The 23,536-nt window shown below is 47.6% G+C and overlaps 1 protein-coding gene across 2 annotated transcripts in view; it reads left to right on the top strand.

Annotated features, from left to right (window-relative positions):
• Positions 1–23,536, top strand: part of AMOTL1 (angiomotin like 1) — a 72,158-nt gene that overhangs the window by 15,305 nt on the left and 33,317 nt on the right. The window contains exons 1-3 of one of the 2 annotated variants that reach the window (XM_054269874.1): positions 4,199–4,263; positions 15,179–15,322; positions 17,326–18,211. In XM_054269874.1, the coding sequence (XP_054125849.1) occupies positions 4,221–4,263; positions 15,179–15,322; positions 17,326–18,211 (1,073 nt within the window). In that variant the 5' untranslated portion in view covers positions 4,199–4,220. Of the gene's footprint in view, positions 1–4,198; positions 4,264–15,178; positions 15,323–17,325; positions 18,212–23,536 lie in introns of those variants that run through there. The other variant, XM_054269873.1, reaches the window with a different exon arrangement.

Raw genomic sequence — 23,536 nt, 5'->3', positions numbered from 1 at the left:
CCCACAACAGCAGCTTGCAGGAAACACTGCTTTGGTGATACTGTCTGCCTGGGGAATAAACATGCCCAGAAATGAAATCCCGTTGGATATAAAAGGGAAGGAAAGAAAAAGCCCTGGTCCCTGCCCTGTTTCTTCCCACTGCTTCATAACCATCCAGCTGTTTTTTCTTTCTTGTCCTGACCTCATCCCATACTGGAGCAAATCCAGGGAGCGAGTGCTCTGCTTAGCTGTCTTCTGCCAGAAACCAAAGAGGTCAAGTTATTAGAGAAAAATGAAAGCTCTTTGGCAGAACTGGAAAAACAGATGTGCAGAGATATTTCTGTTGCCTGCAAATACAATGCTGCCTATGAAATGTGTATCACAGGCAATCTGATAAATGTGCGCAGTTGTTGTGGTAGAAATCTTAACAGTGGCTAATTATTTAGCAGGATGGGTTCCTTTGGGGCTCCAGGTTTACTGGAGCTGAGTTTAATGGCTGCCAGGTTACAAGATTACTTGAAAACTTCCTGCAGATGTGACTTAGAAAGTGGTGCTCCAATGCTACAAGAGAATCTGCCTTTGCCTAACAGCTAGAAGTCTCTGCAGGGCAGGCAAGGCCTGTAGCTATCAAGAAGAGAGAGGGTATTCTCCACCTGAGATATGGCAAGAACATATTTTATGTCAAAGGCTTTGTGGCTTTTATTTACTAAATTTGCCTGGGTGGAAGTTTCTATGCAATGTATTCATATTTCTTGATTCAGCTCTTGCTGTGGTCTCCTCGTTGCAGGGCAGCCATTTGTGCCATCCTCAGAGAGGGGCTGGACCCCTCAGTCTGCCCATCAGCCACTGTTAAAAGCAGCAGAGGCAGCAAGAAGTGGAATTGTGTGCGGGCATTTGGGGTTGCCGCAGTGTCAGGCGGAGCAGGACAATTATTTGTTTGCTTGCAGCATTTGGAATCTGTGGGATTACACGCATGGATGGCTGCAAATGTAACAAGCATCAATGCCCGTGTGCGCCCAGGGTTTGGGATGGCTGCATCCCTGCTGCAGGGCCTCAGGGGTCCAGCCCCAGGTCTGTCAGTAGCAATTGCTCACAGCTCCCCAGCCAGCAGGTGTTTGGGATGCAGCAGGGATGCTGAGTGACACAGGGGGCTGCTAAGGACCAAGCTGTGGTGGCACCTGGAAATGCTTCTCCCTTCCCATGTAGCTCACCAAAATGCTTGGGATATCCATGAGAGGTGTTTGTTTTCCCTAGCAGGATATAATGGAGATGTGGATAATGCAGGTCTCCTGAGTCCATGGCTCCCAGGGAGAAGCAGGAGGGAGGCAGTGAAAAGAGATGCTACTGTCATATCCTGAAAAGAGATATCACTGTCATATATCTGCTGACCTTACAACTGGAGTTCTGGTGGCACTTGTTCCTGGTTGAGCAGGTTAGAACTAAAAGGAGTGAAAACCAAATTTCTTTCCTGCCCTAAATTCCTTAGAATGACATAAAACAAACAAACAAACACGCAAATAAATATTAAAATATTTGAGCTATTCCCAAATTGACTGAATTGTTTATTTATAAAATATATAAATGAACAAATTACTAAGTATATGTGAAATTTATTAAAATATTTGAGCTGCAAAGGAGAGAAGCTTGGGTGGCAGTTGCCTTGCCCTCCTGAGCAGACACAGCTCCCCAGAGGTTATCAGATGTATCAAACCACAAGAGGTTAGAGAACTCCCTCTCCAATCTGCCTTTGTGGCCACTTACCAGTTTATTGAATCAAAATGGAATTGAACAGGAAAAAGGATTTTGAAAATCATGTGGAAATACACACCAGAAAACTAATAACATGAGAGAAAATTGAAACCATACTTTTACTTCAGCAGAAAAAAAGGAGTTCTTTCCTTGGGAATATAGCATCTTGGTTCACCAGGTCCCTGCAAGTCTATTGAAAGACAAGCTGGCAGATAATTTTTTTTCTTGATATATTTGTTCTTCTAGCACCAAAATCACCACTGATCACTTTCATTAGGTGAAAGGAGAGCACAAACCCTGGGGCCAGAATGAGAAACAAAAATAAGCCCTTGAAGAGGTTGGATCTGCTTGGCCAAGGGCAGTAGAGTCAGATTGTGTCCAGGCCCCCATGACACAGACTGGGAAGCAGAATAACCAAAATAATGTGTCCCATTTTGCCCAACCAAATGATCCAGTTGGAACATGAAAAAATGTAGTGCTTGAATTGGCACTTTGAACTGGACTCAGTGGGCTCACTGGACAGCAGTGCCCTTATCCCACTTCATCTGCCACAGTGAACAGGCCCTTAACAAGCAAGGCAAAATTTCACCTTCATTTTACAACTGAGCTGGTTCATGCTTCACCTGTGCTTATAAGCAAAGCTAACTTCTCTGTGGGAGGTAGAAAAATCTGAAAAATCCAAGGCAAGGTCTTCTTGGGGATTGAGGTGTCTAACCATTGTCAAGGCTCTCCATGACTTTGCAGAGGATTTAGGCAGTCAAAAACCTGAATTTGGGCTTAATCTTCTTCCACACACTCAGGACATCTGCAGATGACAAAGGAACAGAAAATCTATCTCCAATCCAAGTCTGGTACCCTAAGCCTATAGTTTTTCTCCTGAAGTGGTCAATGATGTGATGGTTCCCCTTGTCCCCACCTCAAAAAGCAGCATATTTGCAATTCCCCTGTTTGAGCACAACCCCAGCCTGTATTAGGTGACTTCATGGAGACAGGTAAAAGATGTTTCAGTTTCAAAGCTTCAGAGAGACATTGCAGCACCTGACTGGCACCTCATCTTGCACACAGGCATGGAGGGAAGGGCACCTCTGAGGATGCCCAGCTTACATGGCAATCATTCTGGGGTAACTTCTGTTATGGGAGATCTTCAGATGCAGGAAATGCTCAGATGCAAGAACTGAGGAACCTGATTTCACCACTGAATATTTTATCCTTCTTTGCCTGTTCCCATATCCTATAGCTTCCCTCTGTCTTGCATCTGAACAAAACTCAAACTCTGAGCAAAGCTGGGTTTTACGATGCAAAAAGCAATGTCTCAGGCTGCTGTGAACCTCCAGCACTCTCCCGGTGCCTGGAGCTGCTGGAAGTCCTCTCTGCATCCATCCAGTCCTGTGACCATGGCACTGGGCCAGTTCCTCTCTTGCTGTGCCCCTTTATGGGGCTGTGGTGACAGTGAGTGGTTCCTTCTTCAGCCTGTTGCTGCATTTCTTCCTACCTGTCTTTACCCATTTGGCACAGTATTGAAGAGGAAGAAGTCACCTATCAGTCCCTGGGAGAAAGAAGTACAAATACAACAGACAATCCTGGCATCACTGGGCAGCTTGCTGGGCTGAAAGAGGTTGAAGCACTGAGATGGGGAAACCCAAGCAGTGTCCTGGCAGTGCCACTCATTCCAAAAGATGCCTACCCTATGGGGCAGTGCTGGGAATAGTGTGTGTTAGGACTGCCGAACCTAGTCTGTGCCCACATCATGGCTGCAGGGATGGGAATGAAGTGGTGTGCAAACACCAGAGCAGCTCTTCTGCCATGTCTCCTCTGTAAAACCCTTGGCAGGAGGGCTGGAGTGGTCTGGGGAGATGGAGCAGTGGGTCACTTCAGCCCTATTGAACGCTCATCCCGTGGAGCTGGTGTGCCAAACCACAAAGACATGTGATGGAGCAGGTGGGCAGCAGGGCAAGGAGCTGTGCTCAGGAACGTGGCCCTGAGTCTAGGAACTAAATGATATTCCCGGTCAATGCCCGACAGCCATCCACTCCTCCATGCTCAAGGAGAAGCTAGAGCTCTGGGACACGAGGAGGATGCCCAGAGTTAATTCAGGGCTTGGGACTCGGCGTAACCCCCACCACCTGTCCCGCAAGGGACCAGGGAGTCTGTGGCGGTCTCTAGGTCGGGATTTAGATGCCGAGCATCCCCAGACATGAGGCGGGGCAGCCGTGCTGCCACACAGTCTCACCCCGGGCGTACCCTGGTGCCTTCAGTGGCTCCGGATGGGGCTGCGAGCGCCCAACTTGGGGTGCGAGGCTCCCCCGAACGTGCCTCCCCCCTCCATCCCCGACAGGAGGGGCGAGAGGGGCGGGCAGCGGCCGCCCCACGCCGGGAGGTGCCTGGCCCGTCCCCGCCCCGCCCCGCCGGCTGCCCCCGCCCCGGCTGTGCCCGCCCCGGCCCGGCCCTGGCGGCCGGCGGAGCGCGCCCGGCGGCGGCGGGGAGCGGCGCGGATGGCAGCCGTGCTGCCGGGGACGGCGGGGCGCGGAGCCGGAGGTAATGGCGGGGGAGGGAGACGGTGTCTGTGTGTCCCCGCTCGGCTGCGTGTCCGTGCGTACATGTTCGCGCACACGTGTGTCTCTCTGTCTGTCTGTCTGTGCACGGGGGGTGCGGGTGCCCGTGCCCACGTGTGTGCGGGGGATCGCGCCGGGGTGTGCGGGGGTGCCGCGGCGCGGTGCCCGTTCTCATGCCCACCCGCGAGTGCTGCCGTGCCCCGCCGCCCTCCCGGCAGGATGCGGGAAGGCCTGGGCAGCCTTCCGCCGGCTCCCGGAGCCAGCGCGCCCCGCCGCTGCCCCGGGCTGCCCCGCGGGCGGTGCGGGAGCGGGGCCGGGGCCGTGCTGAGCCGCCCGTCGCCCCGGCAGACCCGAGCCGCCGCCCGCCGGGCGCCGCTGCTCCCGCTCCTTCGCTCCCTGAGTCCTCCCCGGGAATTTTCCCCGCTCCGGGAGGGCAGAGCAGCGCGGGGCGCGCCCCGAAACAGCCCCGGTGGGAGCGGGGTGTCCGCAGTTTATTGTGACGGGGGAACGCGCCGGGGTCCGCCGCCCCACCGCTCCCGGGAAGAGCGAAGCGCCGGCCGGGAGCGCGGGGAATGTTTCCAGCGGCGCTCGGCGCGGCCGCTGCCGTTTCCGCAGCAGCGAGCGCGGCGTCTCCGCGGTCCCCAGCGCCGGGCTGTCACTCGGAGCCGCCCCGGAGCACCCACCGGGACACCGGCCCCGTCCCGCCTCGTCTCGTCCCGCGGCAGCGCCGGCCGCAGGGGACACGCAGGAGGGGCCTCCCACGCCAGGAGAGCGCTTTCTCACGTTGTTGTTGCAGGACGATGGTGAGAGGGAACTTTTTTATATTTAACCTTCCTATCCATGCAGGGAACAAAGATAAACTCCGGTTAGAAAAAAAAACAAAAGTCAGCATTGAAAGGAAAAAAAAAAACCAAAACCCACGACGTGAATTTAAACCCGAATCCTTCTGCCAGGTTTTGTGATTCATAGCTTTAAGTACAGGAAGGTCGCTGCTTGGGCTTTTTCCTCTCTCGATGGAAAGAGTTTTTTTCCTCTTTCCTGGTGCTGTGCGAGCATCCCGGGAGCTGTGGGCAGCTGCCGCCAGAGAAAAGAATCTGGTGGCTGGGGGTCTGCAAGGCCCTTCTTGTGCATCCACTGAATTCAGGTTATGCCTTTTTATGTATAGAAATAAGCCTAAAAGCTTCCTGAGAGAAGAGTGGCAGTGAACATGATTGCTGTGAATTTTCCTGAGCACAGCTAGCTGGCAGCGCCATTCCTGCTAACAGGTGTGCATGTATATAGCTATATATATAGATACTAAATATATATCTAAATAGATGTAGATGTATGTTTATGTATTTTTATATATTTACATAGCTATAGACATATATGGCTGTATATATTGTATATAAATAAAAACAGACCATGTGTATATATTTACTTTTATGCATATATATGTGTATATATATGCAGTCATTTCTAATGGCCGGAAAAGCTTTTCCAAGGATTGTATAAGTATCTTATCAAGAAATGTCCAAGTGGTGAGGGCAGGGAACATTGGGTTGGCAAGAGCCTGTAGTAAAACCCTCTCTGAAGCTGTGCTGAGTGCATGGTGCGGCCCTGCATGGAGGGTCTGTGTCCTGCCCAGCCTTCCTCATCCCCAGCCACGACTGAGTGGAGGCTTTAGGTTTTAGGTTGTTAAATAGGGGAGGTATGTACCCCACAGTGCTGCTGGGCTTCCTAGTTTCCCCAGGCTGTGTGGGGCCATTTGGACCTCCCCAATCACCTGCATGTCCGTTCTCATTTGTCCTGATGTCCATTGCTCCCCTTTTCTCCCTGTCAATGTTTGGCAGGGGAAACTTTGCTTTCCCTCTTATTTTGGAAAGCACTCAGCTGTTGGAGGAGGGCAGCTCCAATCCGAAGAGGCATGTGTGGCCTCTCCTAAGTCCAGATATCTGCAGGATTGGTGACAGGCTTGAGGACAGTTTCCAAGTCCTGGCCTCCCACGGCGATCTGGACCATGCCCTCTGCACATCAGTGCCTGGATGGAGGGATGGATGCACGGATACAGCTCTGGTGCTCCTTGCAAGAGCTCCTCTGTGAGGAAACACCAGCACAGAGCCAAAGGCTTTGCATTTCTCCTGCAAAGACACACCTAAGGGGGTTGGAAGGAATCCCAGCAGCAGCCTGGGGAGGGTCAGGCGCAACCAGACTCTTCTGGTTTCAGGATTATGTGCAGATGTTACTGCTGACCATTGCAGCTTTCCTTCAGGAAAGAGTCCACGATGCCTTTTTTCTCACTGATAGGCATGTAACTTGCTTTAAAGGCCAGGTCTGGTATAAATGTTATTTGGTGCTGAGGCAGGAGTGTGTGCCCTGTGCAGCCTTCTTGTCCTGGAAACCATTAGGAGGACAGCTGCATAGTTGGATTTTCACACACAAACTATCTGCTAATGTAATAGTCCCAGTGGAAAGTTTAGTGCTCGGGAATATTTTGTGGATTTGAGAAAAATCCCAGGAGGATTTTTGGCTTCATATAGCAATTGCTTTCTGGCAGCTTTGGGATAGATGTAATCTGGTCCCCATTTGTGTCCTGAATTTTTAAATGGAATGGCCTGCCTTCCACTCAGGGCAGAAATAGAAATAGATGGAAGTAGAAAATAATAGCAACAAGAACAACATTACCTTTAAAAAAAAATTCTTAGGGCAAGTTTTCTGTCCAAATGCTACATTTAGGAAATGTATGTGTCCATTTTTGGTCATTTAGTGACTTTTTGAGTAGATGAGATGCTACTGTGGGTGTAAATTTCAGGTAGATCTGTAGAAGCCAGTGAAACTGCTCCAGGTTTGGATTGGTGCATGCGAGAGCAGAGTTTGGTCACACACCATGGTGTGTCCCATTAGCAGCAGGAAGTCCTGCAGCATTTGCTGGCTTCCAGTGGCCTTGTCCAGGTCAGGTGTGTCCCACATTGTGTGGCTGTGGTTTTCCTGATGCATGTCTGTCCCACATCTTGTAGTTGTAGCGTGTCATTTGTGTGCAAACCAGGCAGTGGAAACCAGCATGTGTCAAGGCAGCACCAGCCGAGGAGAGGGGTGATCTACAGGGACATGGCATGTCTCGAGGACACATAGCATGGGGTTAAATAATTGAGCAGCACTTGGGATTATCTGCTCTGACCATGCTGGTTAATATAAATATAAACAATATATAAATATAAACATGCTTTAGACAACAATAACTCCAGTGATCAAGTCTCAGGCTGGAAAATAATGACATTGTTAATTTCATTTAATGAATGATTTAAGGATTTTAAATGCTTTTAGTGAAATTCCCCCCTGTGACGGCTACCTGGGACAGACAGAAGGTTCCTGCTAGTGACATGTCCCATTCCCTGGGATGTGTCCTGCTTGTGACCAGCAACATTTTGAAGCTGGCTTTGGTAATGATGGCTCCGCACCAGTGGCTGTTGCTGTGATTTTCCCTGTTCTAAATCTGAGCTGAGCCATCTCGGAGCGAGAACTACAGGCAATTATCTTGTTAGCACTTCTACGTGTAATACCTTTATTAAATTCCTGCATTTTAAAAGTGGCTGAATATAAATTGCATGTAATGTTTTAATAATGGAAGGATCATAATTGTAATATATATTCTGGTGGGAAGAAGGTTTAATTTCTTTTTGCTTTAAGTTATGACACTTAAGAATTGTGCAAAGACTCTGCTTAGTGTAGGGTTATCTTAGTGAAGAACGAGCAGTTCTCCACACAGATCTAGTGAAGAACTGTAGATCCCTAGGATGGTTTATTGCTTGTGTTAAAAAATGGAAACACTCTAGAAATCCATACGATAGAGTTCAATGCCCGCCTTTTCAGTTAGAGAGTACTGTACAGCCTTTGTACTATTTTTGTTCTGTCCTTATCCCAGGCTCCTTTGTACACTGCAAGCTTGTGGGAATGACTCAGGGAGAAAGCTATTTAACCTAAAGGACACCACTGGCAAAAAAAACCAACGTAGATGGATAAAGAGCAATGTCTGTGACTGTGAGTGGGAACCAACAGGAATATTTGTGTGTGTCTGAGGAAGAGAGATCCCAAAACCTACTCCAAATGGGATGAAAAAAAATCCTCTTCTTCGGGATGCTGTTTATTCAGTTCAGGAAGGGAATTTTATAACTTAGTTGCTTGAAGTAACAAGGAACTACGACTGAATGATCCACAGACCTAGGTCCTATTTCACTTCTGGTTAATTAATGGAAGGGCTTAAATATCAGAGTGACACGGATCATGCCAGTGCTTTTCTGTAATGTGATCATTTTTAAAGGCAGTAACTACAGCAAAATTTATCATGGCTTAAACTCCTGCTCTACAAGTGTCTTGTCTGTAAGTTGTAGCTGATTGATGATTTTGCTTTTTCTCCCAGTGGGAAAAGATTTCCTTGCCTAAGAATTTATGTGATGCATTTTTATCTTGGAGGGTTTTTTATTGCTTGGAAATCAGAATTTAAAGTGTAGTGAAAATGTCTGCAGACAGTTGCTGGGCTGACAAGTTGTGTGGCTGTAGCAGAAGTGTTGTCTCACTTGCAAGCTCCATGTCAGCCTTTGTATTTCATTCTTTTACTGGGAGTTTCTTCCCCTACTTTCAGCTCTGAATAATACTTATCCTTTCATCTCAGGGCAGCAATGCTGACATGAGCTGTCATTGTGCCACTGGCACTTTGATCAAAGCAAGAGTTTCAATTATTGATTCAATTCTTAGAATAAATTTGGGCTGGATGTATTTGTAGACTCAATGTTATAGCTGCAAAGGCAAATGTGTCACTTATAATATGGAGAGACCTTAAAATGCACATATTTTTGCAAAGCCGAACACAGCTTCCTAAGGAATATGCATCTTTTCCTCCATCAGCCCAGGTAATGTTTGGCACCTGGAGGTATGATGAGAATACTCTGCCTGGATCCTGCCTCTCTTCTGGGGTGTGCCTGGGTCAGGGGGGAAAAACCAGCATGTTATTCTAGCATTATAAAACCTGTTAGCATCTCAGATGAAAGAGTGGTGATGGGCACTGTTTGCCCCTACATGCCACACACCTGATTTCCATCGGGAAGGCGGGGAAGTGCGGGCATCCGAGGGGATCTCCCGGGGATGCAGGCTTGGCTCCACTCTTGCCTGTATCCATCTGATCTCATGCCAGGTTGGGGAACTGCTTTCCAAGCACATTTGCTTTGCTTCTCTCATAGGCTTTATTCTCCCCTGCTTTGGTTTTTGCTGAAGGGAAGCATATATGAAAATAAGCATGTGAGGCTGAAGTTTCATGGAGAATGTTCATCCTTGTAGGCAGTTAAATTTGGACGTGTTAGCACAATTCTTTGGGAGAGACGGGGTTTGGCTGACTTCATTGCCTAGTCCCATTAGTCTTGCTCGTGCTTTCTTGGACAATGCACTTTCTGGAGAGTGAAATGACAGTACCAAGGATGGGTGACTCTAGAAACTCTTCTTGAGCAGGGGAATAGCACAACGTGGATCCTGGAAGTGATACTGGGATGAGGATCTCTTTCCCCAGAGCGGTGAGTTGCGGAGGTGTAGCTTGGTCTGATAATCCTGCCAGGCACAGGGGTGCAGCTTCTCTCGCTTTCATGTGGGAAATGAGAGGTGCTGCTCACTCACATCTGGTGTGCATTATGCACGTTGGATTTTTGTCCTGCAAGATATTGCTCTGCTCCTGTGGAAGTGATACTAGTGATGCTTGTTCAGTCCTCGCAGGGCTCAGGAGCCCTGGCCGCGGATGTGAGGTTCCCAGGCAGAATTATGGGGTGTGAGAATGAGTCAGGCACCCCAGAAGTGACCTAGAAAACTTGTGCATTGACTGGGGAGCTGCTGATGGAAAACAATCACCAGTGGCTGCCTGAGTCCCTGCACTTCCTTGGAGCTGTGGCTGCAAAAGAATCCCAGTGCGGTTGGAGGTACCAAAAGCATCCCTTGTGACATTGTTAGGAGTCCAATTTTTACACTTAAACCAATAAGTGAGACATGCGAGTTATTTTTTTCTGTGTCAAAGGAAACTCAAATCTTCCTCCCAGCTTTGGGAGAGTGGCATGGCTGTATGGTTGGGCTAGTGCTTAGGGGAGAAAGTAGGGTTCATGGGCCAGGATGCTCATGGAGGGGTGTCCATCCTGGAGAGCGTGTTCCTGTGACCCACTGTGGGGACTGATTGGTGCACCCTGGGCAATTCATGGCACATCCTTTGTGCTGCCCCCTAGGCCATGGAGTGCTTTACTGTTCTTTTGTTATTTCCCTTAAATAATTCTCTTCCTTTTTTGACCTGAAGTTTTTATGCAGCAGCAGGGCAGAGAAAATATTTTAAATGTCGAATAAGGTATTTATCCTCCTTTTTGGCACAGCTGTGATACAGAAGGACAGATGTGGGCTTGATGTAATTTTTCTCCTGTAATTTCTGGACTTCCCTTACATACTATGGGGGGGTTATAGGAGAGTGTAAAGCCTCCTTACTTTTTAATTTCAGGTGATTACTTTGGACCATATTTGAAACACCTCAGTCTCTTTTGAACCACTCGGTCAGTAGAGTACAGATTGAAAGAGAAATTTTTGAAGGTCAGCTCTGTGGTTTTGTTTGGCTGGGTGGCTTTTGGGTGGTAGAAGAGGAGTCATACATGCCAGCAGCATGGGCTGTGCTGTGGGCAGCCACATTATGTTACCTGGGTGGCCAGTGGGTGTGATGCAGAAACTCATTACCTGGGCTCTGCCTTGAGATGTTGCCTCTCAATAACAGCAAGCTGTGTTTTCACAACTGGCATCTTCCGGTGTTTTGCTGAAGATGAGAGTAGTAGTACAGTTTGGCTGTAAGAAAACCATCTTCTCTGACTGTTTTTGTAAATTTGTTTCTTGGGGATGCTGTTACTGCTTTAAAAACATGGCTTTCCTCTCATGTCCCAGCAATGAGCTTCCTATGTGGTTTGCTTTAGATCCTTTTCAAAACCAGACTGAAGCCACATCAGAAACAGGAAATATTTAAGTGTTGCTCCACTGTCTCTGGGTCCTGGCTGACTGTCTGGTGTTAATCTTAGCAACTGATTCATTTGAATAGTTCTGAATCTTCAAATGAATTGCACTGCTGTGCAGTAACCTCCAGGATAATACATCTGCTTCTGTACAGTGGAATGCATGCTTATCTCAAAGTAAAGGAAAAACAAATGAATTGGTGTCAGGCAGTCCCTTAGATGTAGGAGAGTTGGTAGAGATGCAGAAATGAAGGCCTGGAGCAGCTGCCCAATTTAGCAAGGACTGAACTGGGCCAGAAATATGCCCATGTGTTATAGAGATGGCTGTAAGAGACACTAGATACATGGCAATTGAAGGCATGATGTCTGTGGACTGGACTGCATCCTGGCATTCTGGGCTGAGGGGGCTGGCCTGGCTTTGGGAGGGCGAGAGCAGAGGGCACAGCACAGCTGGCAGCTGCCTGCAGGCACCTACAGGCATGATGAGGTCAGTTCTTCTTGGCAGTGGCTGCCACAAAACATGGGGCAGCAGCTGTGGTTTGTGGCTTGTTTGGGCTAGATATGGGTAAAGAGCCATTCCCCAGGGACGCGCCCCTGGCAGGGTGATGATCTTCATTCTAGGTTGCTCTCAACTGGCTTCTTAAATCCTGGCTGCTGGGCACCACTGCTCTGGCACTTGGAATCAGTTATAGGGATGAAAATTGCTCTTCTGGTGACCATTGTAGAGGAATGAGGAGGTCTGGGAAAAGGAGCAAGTCCCTGACCATTGGATGGGTGCCTTGCACCATGTCAGAGCTGGATGTAATAAAGCCTTTCCCTTCAGAGAGGAGAGTTGGGGTTTGGAAGGCTCCAGTGACAGCAAGGGAGAAAGAAAAAGGGCTTGTGCCTTGCTCCAAATGGCTTGTGAGGTTCCACTAAGCTTTCAAGTGGTGCCTTATTGTCCATGATCTGGATTGTGGCTGTATGCCAAGCACTGATCTATTGGCATCTGTTTTCTGTGTTACACGGAAACTGGTTTTCTGTGTCAGTTACAGCTGACATTTTATTAAAACCTACTGTGAATGAACATAAAATATTGTTACATCATTTTTAACATCATAAAACATCATTACATCATTTTATGATGATAAAACATCAACATGGGTACAGCACAGTCCAGTAGTTTCTGCCTGGATTGGGGCTACTTGATTTTGACTGTGATATAATAGAGATCAGAAACTGAGCACTTTGGCAGATGCCAGTCCTGATTTTAGTAGAATATTGCTCTGCCACAACAACCAGGGACAAGTGGTTAGGTGAGAATTTCTGCTCCTGTTAAAGAAAAAAACATGTCTTTGTTCTCCATCTTGTAAGATTTGAAACCATGACCCAAGGGTTCCTACAGACTCGAAATGCAGAAGGCGAGGCTGCAATTTTACTAATAATTTATTTCTTTTGAATTCTCTTTGGTGAGTGGTGGGGCCAAGCCAGTATCTGCTGGCTGCCCATGTTGCCTGTAGTGCTTGAAGCTGCTTGTCTTCTTCCTCGGGTGTGCAGGTTTCCTTTGCTTCACCCCAATCTACTTTTTATTCATAGAACAAGCTCGGGTTTGAAGTGCGCTGGTTGCATCCAGGATTCCAAATTCCAAAGCAGGACTGTGTGTGTGGAGGAGCAACAAAGGGTGTCTTTAATCCTATTCTCTACCAGAAAAGGCCAATAATTTTGGAAATTAGTGTACTTGAGATTTTTCTTGAGTCTGTGTCAGCATCAGCACAATTTACAGACCAGTCTCCTATGCTTGTTTTCACGTACATATATGGCTTAGATCTACTCAAGCAAGCAATCTTTCCCCTCTTGCTTTCTAAATATAGATATCTGCCATACACATTCATGCATAATATGAATGGTAAAGTGATGAATTCATTAACATTTTTCAGAAATGCCTATTTCCTCTCCTCTTGGCACAGAAGAAAATAGTGTCTTCGTGCCTGTAGAAATGACAGGCTGGATCCTACCCCCGCTTGTCATCCCCCTGCTGCCTTGCTCCATGCAGTTGCATGGGGCTAGTGATGACCTGTGTGATATATGCAGGGAGCATGCAGTTAGCTGAGCACAAACCAAGCAGTTAGGATTAATAAATCCAGATCATTCATGGATGGCTGTTTTTCCTGCAGAGTGAGATGCTGTGGATCCCTGTTCCTGTGGGCTTCCTGCCCCACAGGGATGGCCAGATGCACCACTGGTGCCACTTTGAGCACTCTGCCGCCTGCTCAAGCAAGTCCTTGGCAAGTGGCTGGGGTTAGAGATTGATGACCATTCCCATTCCTTAGCCTAAAACCTGTGACAACGAGTGGGGTGAGTGGAGAGTGAGCCTGCTGTGTGCCTGTTGTGCCAGGGTACTTGCAGCCAGAAGATGCTCATTTCCAAAGTTTGAATCTCAAGAAGCCTCTCTTTACAAAATTAGTAAATTCTCAGAAAAATGAGAAAGTAAAAATCACAAAAGCATAGAACAGACCAGGTTGGAAGGGACCTCACAGATCATCTGGTCTAACCTTCTGAGGGAAGGAGACAATGTAGATGAGATTATCTAGGACAGTGTCTAATCGCATACTGAAAACCTCCAGTGATGGGGCGTCTGCCACCTCCCTGGGGAGGTTGTCCAGTGAGTGATTGTTTTCACTGTAAAAAGTTTCATCCTTATGTCAAGATAAAACATCTCTTACTGCACTTGTGCTTGCTGCCCCTTCTCACTGTAGCTCTTTGTGAAAAGAGACCCTTTTTCCTCTCTGTAGCCCCCCTTTAAAAGCTGCAAGACTGTACTGAGAGGTCCCTCACAGCCTTCTCTTCTCTGGGGAAAAAGGAGCAAACTCCTTCAGCCTTTCCTCTCAGAACAAGCTCTACAGCCCACTGATGATTTTTGCAGCCCTCCTTAGGACCCTGTACAGTCTGTGTCTTCCTTGAATTGTAGGATTATGCCAATGCCACTTGTGGCTTGAAATATAGGGTCAAGCCAATGTCATTCCTGGCCTAACACTGCTGTGATGTGTTTTGTATCAGTTTGTTAGAACAAGAACCCCTGAAAACAGATTTAGGATGAGCCTTGTTTGCCAAGTTGCAAGCCGAAAAGGCCTTAGTGCTATGTAAGTGCTGCTCGGCAGAGACTAAAACATCCCTGTGTTATCAACAATGTTTCCAGCACAAATCCAAAGCATAGCCCCGCAGTAGCTACTGAGAAGAAAATTAACTCTGTCCTAGCCAAAACCAGTGCAGTGCAGCCATCAGTGTCTGTGGGATGCTGGGGCATGCAGCTCCTGTGCAGTTGGTCTGCAGCACAAATTCCCATGGCCTCCAGCTACATCCGCTCCATACTGTATTAAGAACATCTGGACAAAGTGATTTATAAACTCTCTCCCTTGATAGCACTGGTTGTATTTTCTGTCTCAGCAATTTTCTGTATTGCTGGACTATTACTCATGAGCAGATTTTGTGGTAAGACCTTTCCCAGACTATAGTCCTATTTAATGCGTGGCCGTGTCCTCACCTTTCCTTCTTTTTACACACTCCCTTGTTCAGTTTTACTATGACTCTGTTGATTTCATGTCCTGGGGCTATGCCTTGATTTGTGAGCCTGTGACTTTTCACTGTTTGCTCCTACAAACCTTTCTTTTTACCTGGACTGAGCACCTTGTAGGCCAGGCTGGGTCAATGCATCAAACAGCACTGATGACTCTGTGTTTTGCCTCTTGTTCCCCAGAGCTAATTTGTTATTTGGGAAGTGCAGACTGAAGAATTGGTTTCCTCACTGGCCTCAGAAGGGCTTCTCAGCACCCAGCCATGCTCAAGAAAGTTTTTTGGACTACTTTCATGGCTTCACATTTTGTCATTCATGCGGTTTCTTTACTGGCATTCTGCTCTTCTTTCTTACAGGCTCCACATCTGTTTGTTACAAGCCTACCAGCCCAGTCCAGGTACTGGAAGACTCTGGCTTTCTCTACCAGGATCAGTTGTTTGCTGGCAGGCATGAAGTGTCCCCGCTAACGGCTGAAGTGATCAGTGCCAAAGAAAAAGCTGGTAAGTGCACGACCACGCTTCTGTATGAACACACTGCATTTACTTCCAGGTTTTTCCCAAAGTATAAATTGAGCATTAAACCATTTACAAGTAATATTTAGAGAGTTGAAGGCCAGTTTCTCATTCTTGGTAGAGTCAAAGTTACCTTTGACTAGTGTATTGTGACCCACCATCACTTATCACCTGTATTTGTGGAGGATGCATCATTTCCACTTGTCCTTCAGGACATGGTTGCTTTTCAGTGCACAGCTGGACCAGTTTCTATGGCTCTTTTGCTGATTGAGCAAGACCATAGGCACTGTGGAAAGCTCACTGTGGTCAATCTTTCTGGACTTCAATTATAGGCAATTTAAAGTACACCTCTCAGATAAAGGGATGGTAACATGACTAGCACAGAAGTGGAAATCCTGATGTATTATAAAAAACTGCCTTGACTGTGTGATCTTGGCTTTATCCCCTTTCCTCAGGCTTTTCTCAGGCATTGTCTAACAACCTAGACAGTAAGATTTCTGGTGTGTTAGGGAGACATTATAGCTTGTCTGTGAAAATGTCCAGTGTGATGAGGCTTCTGTGTGCTGTGATAACATGAACAAAGCAGCAAGACTTTGCTGTAACTGCAGGGACATTTAAAGCAGCTGGATACTTGACTGTTGAGCAGACAGGTAGATGGAGATGCACTGTGTGTCTGTGCATCTTCCTGCCTCAAACACTATCCCCAGGAGCTGACAGACCCTCTGAGTCTTTTAGAAGCATTTGTCTGAGCTCAGACAGTGTTCAGATAGACATCTTACAGCACTTTTGGGATGGAAGGAGGGCGCCGGGAGGGAGAGATTCCAGAAGTCTCAGCCATGGTTAAATCATAGAATATGCTGAGTTGAAAGGGACCCATTGGGATCATCAAATCCAACTCTTGGCCCTACACAGGACACCCCAAGAATCACACCATGTGCCTGAGAGCTTTGTCCAAATACTTCTAGATGCTTAGCTCCAGGCAAGCTCCACTGCATATGTAGCGCAAACATGGTGCCATTGACTCTGAATGACTTCAGTAGCCTGTGTTAGGGTTGTGTAGCTAATTTGTCTGTGCTTTTTTTTTTTTAAATGCTGGCATTGCATCTATAACCATAAGGCCTTCCTTGCAAAATTGCAACAATTATTATTGACTCCCTTAGAAATAGTGTTTTCATCCAGAAGGGAAATTGCCATTTTAGAGGAAGAGCCAGAGCACAGATTATTCTCTGACCTTTAGGACCATTTCATTTTCAGTTCCATTTCACAGTTTTTCTGTGACACATCTTATATTTTATTTTGTCATGGCACACAGTTCTCTTACACCTTTGGCCATCAAAAATACAGCAGTTAGTGTTACCCTGCAGGCTGCCTCTGTAAGTTGTACAAGTCATCTCCAGGGAGAGGTCAAACACTGAAAGAGGCTTCCTAGAGAGGTGGTGAATGCCCCAAGCCTGTCAGTGTTTAAAGAGGTATTTGGACAAGGCCTTAATAAAATGCTTTATCTTATTGTGGGCATTGAATTGACCAAGCAGTGGGATGAGATAACCATTGTAGGATCCGATCCTATCCTATCCTATCCTATCCTATCCTATCCTATCCTATCCTATCCATGTTAGAAAATACCAAATTTCCCTGTGACATGGAATGTCCCTTGTTGACTTAGAGGGAGGTTCAGAGCTGTGGGCACTGGACGCATGGAATATTATGGAGGGAAAGGCCAGGGAGGGGACTGGAATGTGTTCCTAGGGGTCACTGCCAAACAGAATTAAGGTGTAGGGGTGGAGGATGAGCAGGGAGCAGTGCTCTGCCTCCTTTGTTGGCTTCCAGCCACATCCCCTGTACTGCCAGGGGAATCCTGGCAGAACACTGTCCATGGGGGTGCATCCTGGGCACGGGGTCACCGTTGTGGGATGTAGGAAGAGAAGAAACAGCAGGGGGAATTAGAGCTCCTGGACAGCAGAGCTAATGGGTGCCTTTCTCTCCCTGCCCAGCCGAGGAGACGCTCTGCACCCTGCACCCGCCCAGCTTCCGCCGTGTGCCAGAGGCGGAGATGCGAGGGGCGGAGGAGGTGGCAGCCGGCACCGTCCTGCAGCGCCTGATCCAGGAGCGGCTGAGGTATGGCAACCCCAGCGAGAACATGAACCTGCTGGCCATCCAGCACCAGGCGACGGGCAGCGCCGGCCCCTCCAACAGCACTGCCAGCACTCTCTCTTCCGCAGAAAACCTTGCTCCCGAAGACCTGCCAATGGTCCAGCCGTCAGGGCGGCAGGAACCACAGGGGCAGGAGCACCAGGGGGACGGTGCTGCCATGGAGAAGCAGCCTCGGGCCCCGCAGCCCCCGCACAGCACCGAGGAGCTCCCCACCTACGAGGAGGCCAAGGCTCAATCCCAGTTTTTCCGTGGCCAGCCCGCACCACCAGCCACCGCCGCCACACCGGGTTTTTATGGCTCCTCCAGCCAAAAGTCCAGGACGGAGGGGAGGCCTACGGTGAACCGGGCCAACAGCGGGCAGGCGCATAAGGATGAGGCGCTGAAGGAGCTGAAGCAGGGCCACGTCCGCTCGCTGAGCGAGAGGATCATGCAGCTCTCTCTGGAGAGGAACGGGGCCAAGCAGCACCCCCCAGCCCCAGGAGGTGGGAAGGGTTTCAAGGCAGCCCCACAACCCAGCAAGGCCGCGGACCCACGGGGCCCGCCTCCCGAGTACCCTTACAAAGGCAAGGCAGCAGCCCCAGGCAGCAAGGCGCAGGAGCATGGGCTCTTCTACGGTGAGCAATCGTCACAAGATGTCCTCAAGGCCGCCTACGCCGCCCCCCAGCCCGCCCGGGCAGAGATGGCCCTCGTGCGCTACCAGCCGCCCCCAGAGTACGGGCTCAGCAGGTAATGGCCATTGGGGAGCCTGCAGGATCACTTGGTCCTGCCCGGGTGTCTGTGGGGCTTGGGTCTTGTGGAGACACGGGCCAGAGTGAGCTGTAGCTCCAGGACACGGTGGGGACATAACATCCTGTGGCTGGGATGGCAGGCCCGGCTGGTGGAGGCACCTGCATCTCCCAGAGGACTCTATAAAGCTCATGTTCCACTATGTGCTACTTCCATCTCCCCACAGTACTCACGTGGGGCTTTCACGGTACTGAGCCCCTCATGCCAGGCCTCCCTATGAGCACAGGTTTATTCCAAGCGCATTAAAAATAATCCAATGCTTGCTGGCTGTGCACTGAGCCCTGCCAGTGGTGCAGGTCCTGCCTTCAGAGATGAGATGGTGTGTTAAGGGCTCTTTTTCCTGTTGTACTTCAATGCAAGTGTTTGTCTGTGTCATCCCTGTCTCTTTGACCTCTCAGACAGTTATTTTGTTGGGTTTGGAAGTCTGACATTGTTTGGTGTGAATGTGAGCAGTTTCCATGTTGCATGCTGCCTCATTGGGTCTTTACTGATCTGAGAATCCACAGAGGTTTTGTTGGCATCACTTTAAGTTGCACAGTTATTTTACCACAGCACAAAGACAAAGAGGTGCAACCGACCTGGCTCTTTCTGTCCAAAATGTGTAAGGCATGAAATGCAGGAGGGAGTGCTCTGCTTTTCCATGTTTGCAGCAAAGATGGGTTTTGTGTTGAGACAGGTAGAGACTCAAAGTGTAGTTTCAGTGGCAGAGGCAAGGTGGCTGTGACAAGCGGCGGGCCTGCACTGAATCCTTCTAGAGATACATGTATGGCCATTGTGCAAAGTTTATGCAACTTTTTCAGAGTAAGATGGTATTTTTAAGACCTCAGCAAAAATGCCTGTTTGTGCAAAGAAAGACCTATGGAGATGTGAGGACAACTGAGGCCATGCTTTCCTGCAGTTGTTTGTGATGCTAACAAGCATCTCCAGCACCAAGCAGATTCATCCCCATAGAAAAGGAGCTGGTTTGGGTATTTTTATCACTCTTGGAAAATGCTGGTTCAATAGCCACAGAGTGTTCTGAGTCTGTGCAAGTGAGTGGAGCTGGGTGTTGCATGCACTGCTTCAGCTAACTGGGAACATCAGTGGAGTCAAGTAGAAAACCCTTGGGGGCCACTTCCAAAGCTTTTCCCAGTTGCCTGATCAGCAAGGTTAATGCTGAGAAACCTCCTTGATTCAGTGCAGATTTCCATGCCAGTCCTCAGCAGAGTCTGGATCGCCCCAGCAGCTGTGGGGAGAAATCCACTGGCTCATGATGGTGGTCACTGCTCATTCCTGGCAAGGCAGCACCGTTCACCCCCAAATCACACTGCAGAGAGGATGTCTACTACCCCTGTGTGCTTTCTTTGCATGGTGCTGGAGAAATCTCCCTCTTGTCAGGTCCTGGGGCACCAGGGGAAGGGATGTTCTGTGCAGCAGAGGACTGGCAGTGTGACAGAGCAGAGCAGAGCCAAGTTTTGCACACTTACTAAAAAAATCTTCAGTGGTATCTTTCTTGCAACTCAGCAAGGGCCTTAATACTTGTCAGTCTGCTATCCCTGGCTATGCCAGCAAACTTTCAGATGTAGGTTAGGGGGTTGGCGTGGCTGGGCTTGTTTCACCAAATCAGGGTTTGCTCTAAGGTGTATGGTGTTGAGCTTTATGTAAGGCAGTTCTGGATCCTTATGTACAGGTGGTCATTTTCAGGTCCTTCTTGGCTTCCTTCATATGCTGCCTGGATTTTGGGGAGGTTTTCTGTCAGTGAATGGGGGAATATCTGACTATTTTCAGATGTCAGACAGTGAGCCTCTGGGTCTCAGCAAAGTGGTGGTCTTCATCCTCATCTCAGGCTTCTCTGTATTTTTTAACACAAGGATGTCAACTTTTCACTTTCCTTCGGCACACTGAAATATTCATTACCTTTTCTCAGTTATTATGAACTACTGTCACTAAAAACCAGGAAATAAACTCACTTAGTTTATTCTGTGCTTATCCCAGTTTATAACTGGTCCCAGGTCCTGTATGGTCCTGTCACCCAGGAAGATTTGGTTGACAAAAGCATTTTGGAGGTGACTTTAGTCCCTGTATGTTTATTCATCACTTGTCATTTCTCTATCTCAGCAGCTGTGCTCCAATGCATCCTTGCATGCATCTTGGGATGCATGACAGGATGGGCTTGCCCATGTCTGCGCTGCTTAAAATGCAATTTCATAAAGTGGTCTCTATGCCAAGTATTTCAGTCTTTGGAGAGGACAAAGGCTGGTTACCTGTTCAGGAATGTCAGTCAGCCCTGTCTTTACTAGAGGATTTGCCTGGGCAGCAGTCACTGTCTGAGCCCTCCTGGAGGAGTTGAGTGCAGGGGGAGTGCTGTGTTACACTCCTGGGTTGTTCCCAAGCATAAACCTTCCTGTGAACCCTGCACCTGATCACTGCTTCTCCCCTTACCTGGGCTCTGGGGATGCTCACTGCCAGGCATCTGGCTGGGATGTTGGACTGTGACAGAAGAGGCTGAGATAGGGGATGCCTGGTTTCATAAGGTTAATTAACAGTAGGGGTAGGGTTTGGAGAGGCTGGTTTTTTTGTTACAGGAACAAGTGAGGTAAGGAATTTGAGCTTTCATCTCATCAGGAGTGTCTGGGAAAGAAGCTGATGGAAACAGAACTTTGCTTATGGTCAGATGGGAATCTCATGAACCCAAGCATCTCCTTCCCTGTCTTGGTCATACGAGTTCCCCAGTCCATCCATCAGTGCAGGTTCATCCTCTGGACAGTGACCATGTGAGTGTCTTCTGTGTTCCACAAAATAGGAGAAACACAGAGAGCATTGATCCAGATAAAGCACTCACTCAGATAAAGCATTGATCCAGATAAAGGTACCAGGGATGGAAAAGACTTAAAGGGCCACTGAACCCCCACTTCCCCACTGTCCTTCTTTGACAAGGGAAATGTGGCTGGAAATGGACTAATGCTGGCCAGGAGCTGTTGAAGGATTATGGAGTAACTGTAGCTGCTGCTTAATTTCTTTTTTTGGTTTGACTTTTTTTTTGCACATGACTGGTTTTAAAGGAGACATTGCCTTTATAATCATTGGGGTGAAATCTTGAAATTTATTGTAAATTTCAAGATTATTACTTGGTGTTGTACTGAAGAAATCCTAGAGTAATATGATGTTGTAGTCTCAGCATTTTTATAAATTAGATTTAGTGACTTCTGTTTTATGGACATCACAGTTGCAGACCAGAATTTGAACCTTGAATCTTAAAGGACAAAACAACTAGAAGGCAAATAAAAATGAACCAGTATTTTTTACTTTTAAAATGTCAGTATTTTTAAGCCAGTTGCTTGATGCTTGGGGCCCTGACTCACAACTTCTGAATGCTTTAAGTTAGCCAAGTATAATAATCTTTAGAAAAGGTTTCCTTTCCTAGATGTGCAGCCATTATTGAATGGTGTCTTTGCTAACTTTTCTTAGGTGTAGGTTCAGAAAGTCACAGCTTGTTAGGTAAAAGGGCTTGGAACTAATCTAATTTAGTTTTTTGCACGATTCCATGAATTAATTCCAGTTTGTGAAACATTCAGTCCTGGTGAGTATAACAATCTCCATCTGGAGAATCCATCACGGATTTTATAGCCTTGTTCCACTAGCTAATTGCCATCTCTGGCAGAGATCTCCATTTTAGTTTCAGCCTGTGTTTTCTAGTTACCAGGGATTTTGCAAAATCTTTGTCAAATACAGTGAAGAGACCTGTGCTATCATTCCTTTAATACATTTAACAGATGGAGCCCAGAGCCCTGTACTTGTTTCACTATTGTCAAAATTCCTTTTTTTCACTGTGGAAAACCAACCTGAACACTGGTTCAGTACCAGCTGGACCAGAGACTAATCAGGTGTAGTAACACCTCTGATTTGACTCGTGTTCCTTGTTTACATAGCTCATTAACACTTGCAGTTGGCACCCTGGGATCTCCCCATACAGCTTGTTACCCAGTCAGGCATGTGAGAGTTGTCACAGCCCAGGACAGTATTTTCCACCCTTTCACTTTAGCTTGCTGTATTTATTCCTGGATGGATGAAGTTGGACCAGCTCAAGTCGATATTGTATCTCCCTGTCGTGCTTAAACTGTGATCCAGATCACTCAGTGCAATGAATCCTCTTCATTGATCCCAGTGGCTCTTGTCAGATCCTGGTGTCTTATATTCAGAATGATTTCTTTATCTGCACTATTAATAAAAAGTGTGTATAATGCAAATGAAGCCTTGAACTGGAAACTCTGCCTCTTACTGAGGGGAATTAATTTTTGGTACGTGCAGAAGACAATCGTGCAGGCACCTTTTCATTCTGATTTAATCCATGCATTTTCAAAATCAGCATGCAGAATCAATGAAAAGAATAAATCTGGGCTGTTCTTAAATACATCCCATTTTTTATGTGCCTCATAAAATTCCACCCTGCCAGGATGTAGAAGTCTATAATTAATTGCCGAAATAGTCTGCTGCTTCTCCAGTATTTGTGTATTTATTCCCCCACACATACTACTGCTGTTTTCAGACAACCTGTTGATAGTTACCGATTCAGCCATGTCTGTGGCTGCTGTCAGGACACAAGGAGCTCGTTTTCTTCCCTGAGACAGCCCAGGCGGGCGGGTTTGCTGGCACTGTGGACAAGCTGAAGGATGTTCACCCAAACTGACTTGTCCTGGCTTTTCTCTGGCAAGGATAGCCCAAGCATGAGCGTGGGTTGGAGGCTACACTTCCATCTGACAGCCTGCAGAAGAGCTTTGCTTTGTATCCTTTCCTTCTGGTCTAATATGCCTTACATTAAAATAAATGAAAGTGAAATTAGGCAATTTCCACAGCTTGGATGATGCCCTGTCATTTCTCCTTACCCTTTTCTATTATTATCCCAGCTCTAGAAGTGGTTCCTCTAGAAGTGCAGAGGTTCAGGAAGGCATCTTTTCTTTATGCTGAGAATCTGTTCTGAGTGTGGATCTGTTCTGAGTGTGCATCTCTGTGAGGAAACACAGTATCCTGTCCCTCTCTACTATCAAGGGTGTGTTTGATACAGATGTCTTTTTAGATTATCATTTTGCCCTGAGAATCTTCACATAATTGTGCCAAAGAAGCTGGGCCAAGTCTTTCCAGAACTAACAAATATCACCAACAAAACAGTGAATTCAAGAGATGTGAGTCCAAGTCTGCAGAGTGTTTTTTGAAACAAACACTGCAACTATTGCTGATTACATCTATGAGGGTCATGTCTGGGCTTTGGCAAATGTTCTCCCGTTTCTT

This window comes from Melozone crissalis, unplaced genomic scaffold, assembly GCF_028551555.1.
Source record: "Melozone crissalis strain CALT ecotype California unplaced genomic scaffold, PUWL_Pcris_2 ptg000008l_1, whole genome shotgun sequence".
Classification (NCBI taxonomy): Eukaryota; Metazoa; Chordata; class Aves; order Passeriformes; family Passerellidae; genus Melozone; species Melozone crissalis.
The sequence above is the reverse complement of the archived record's forward strand: the minus strand, read 5'-3'. Positions and strand labels throughout refer to the sequence as shown.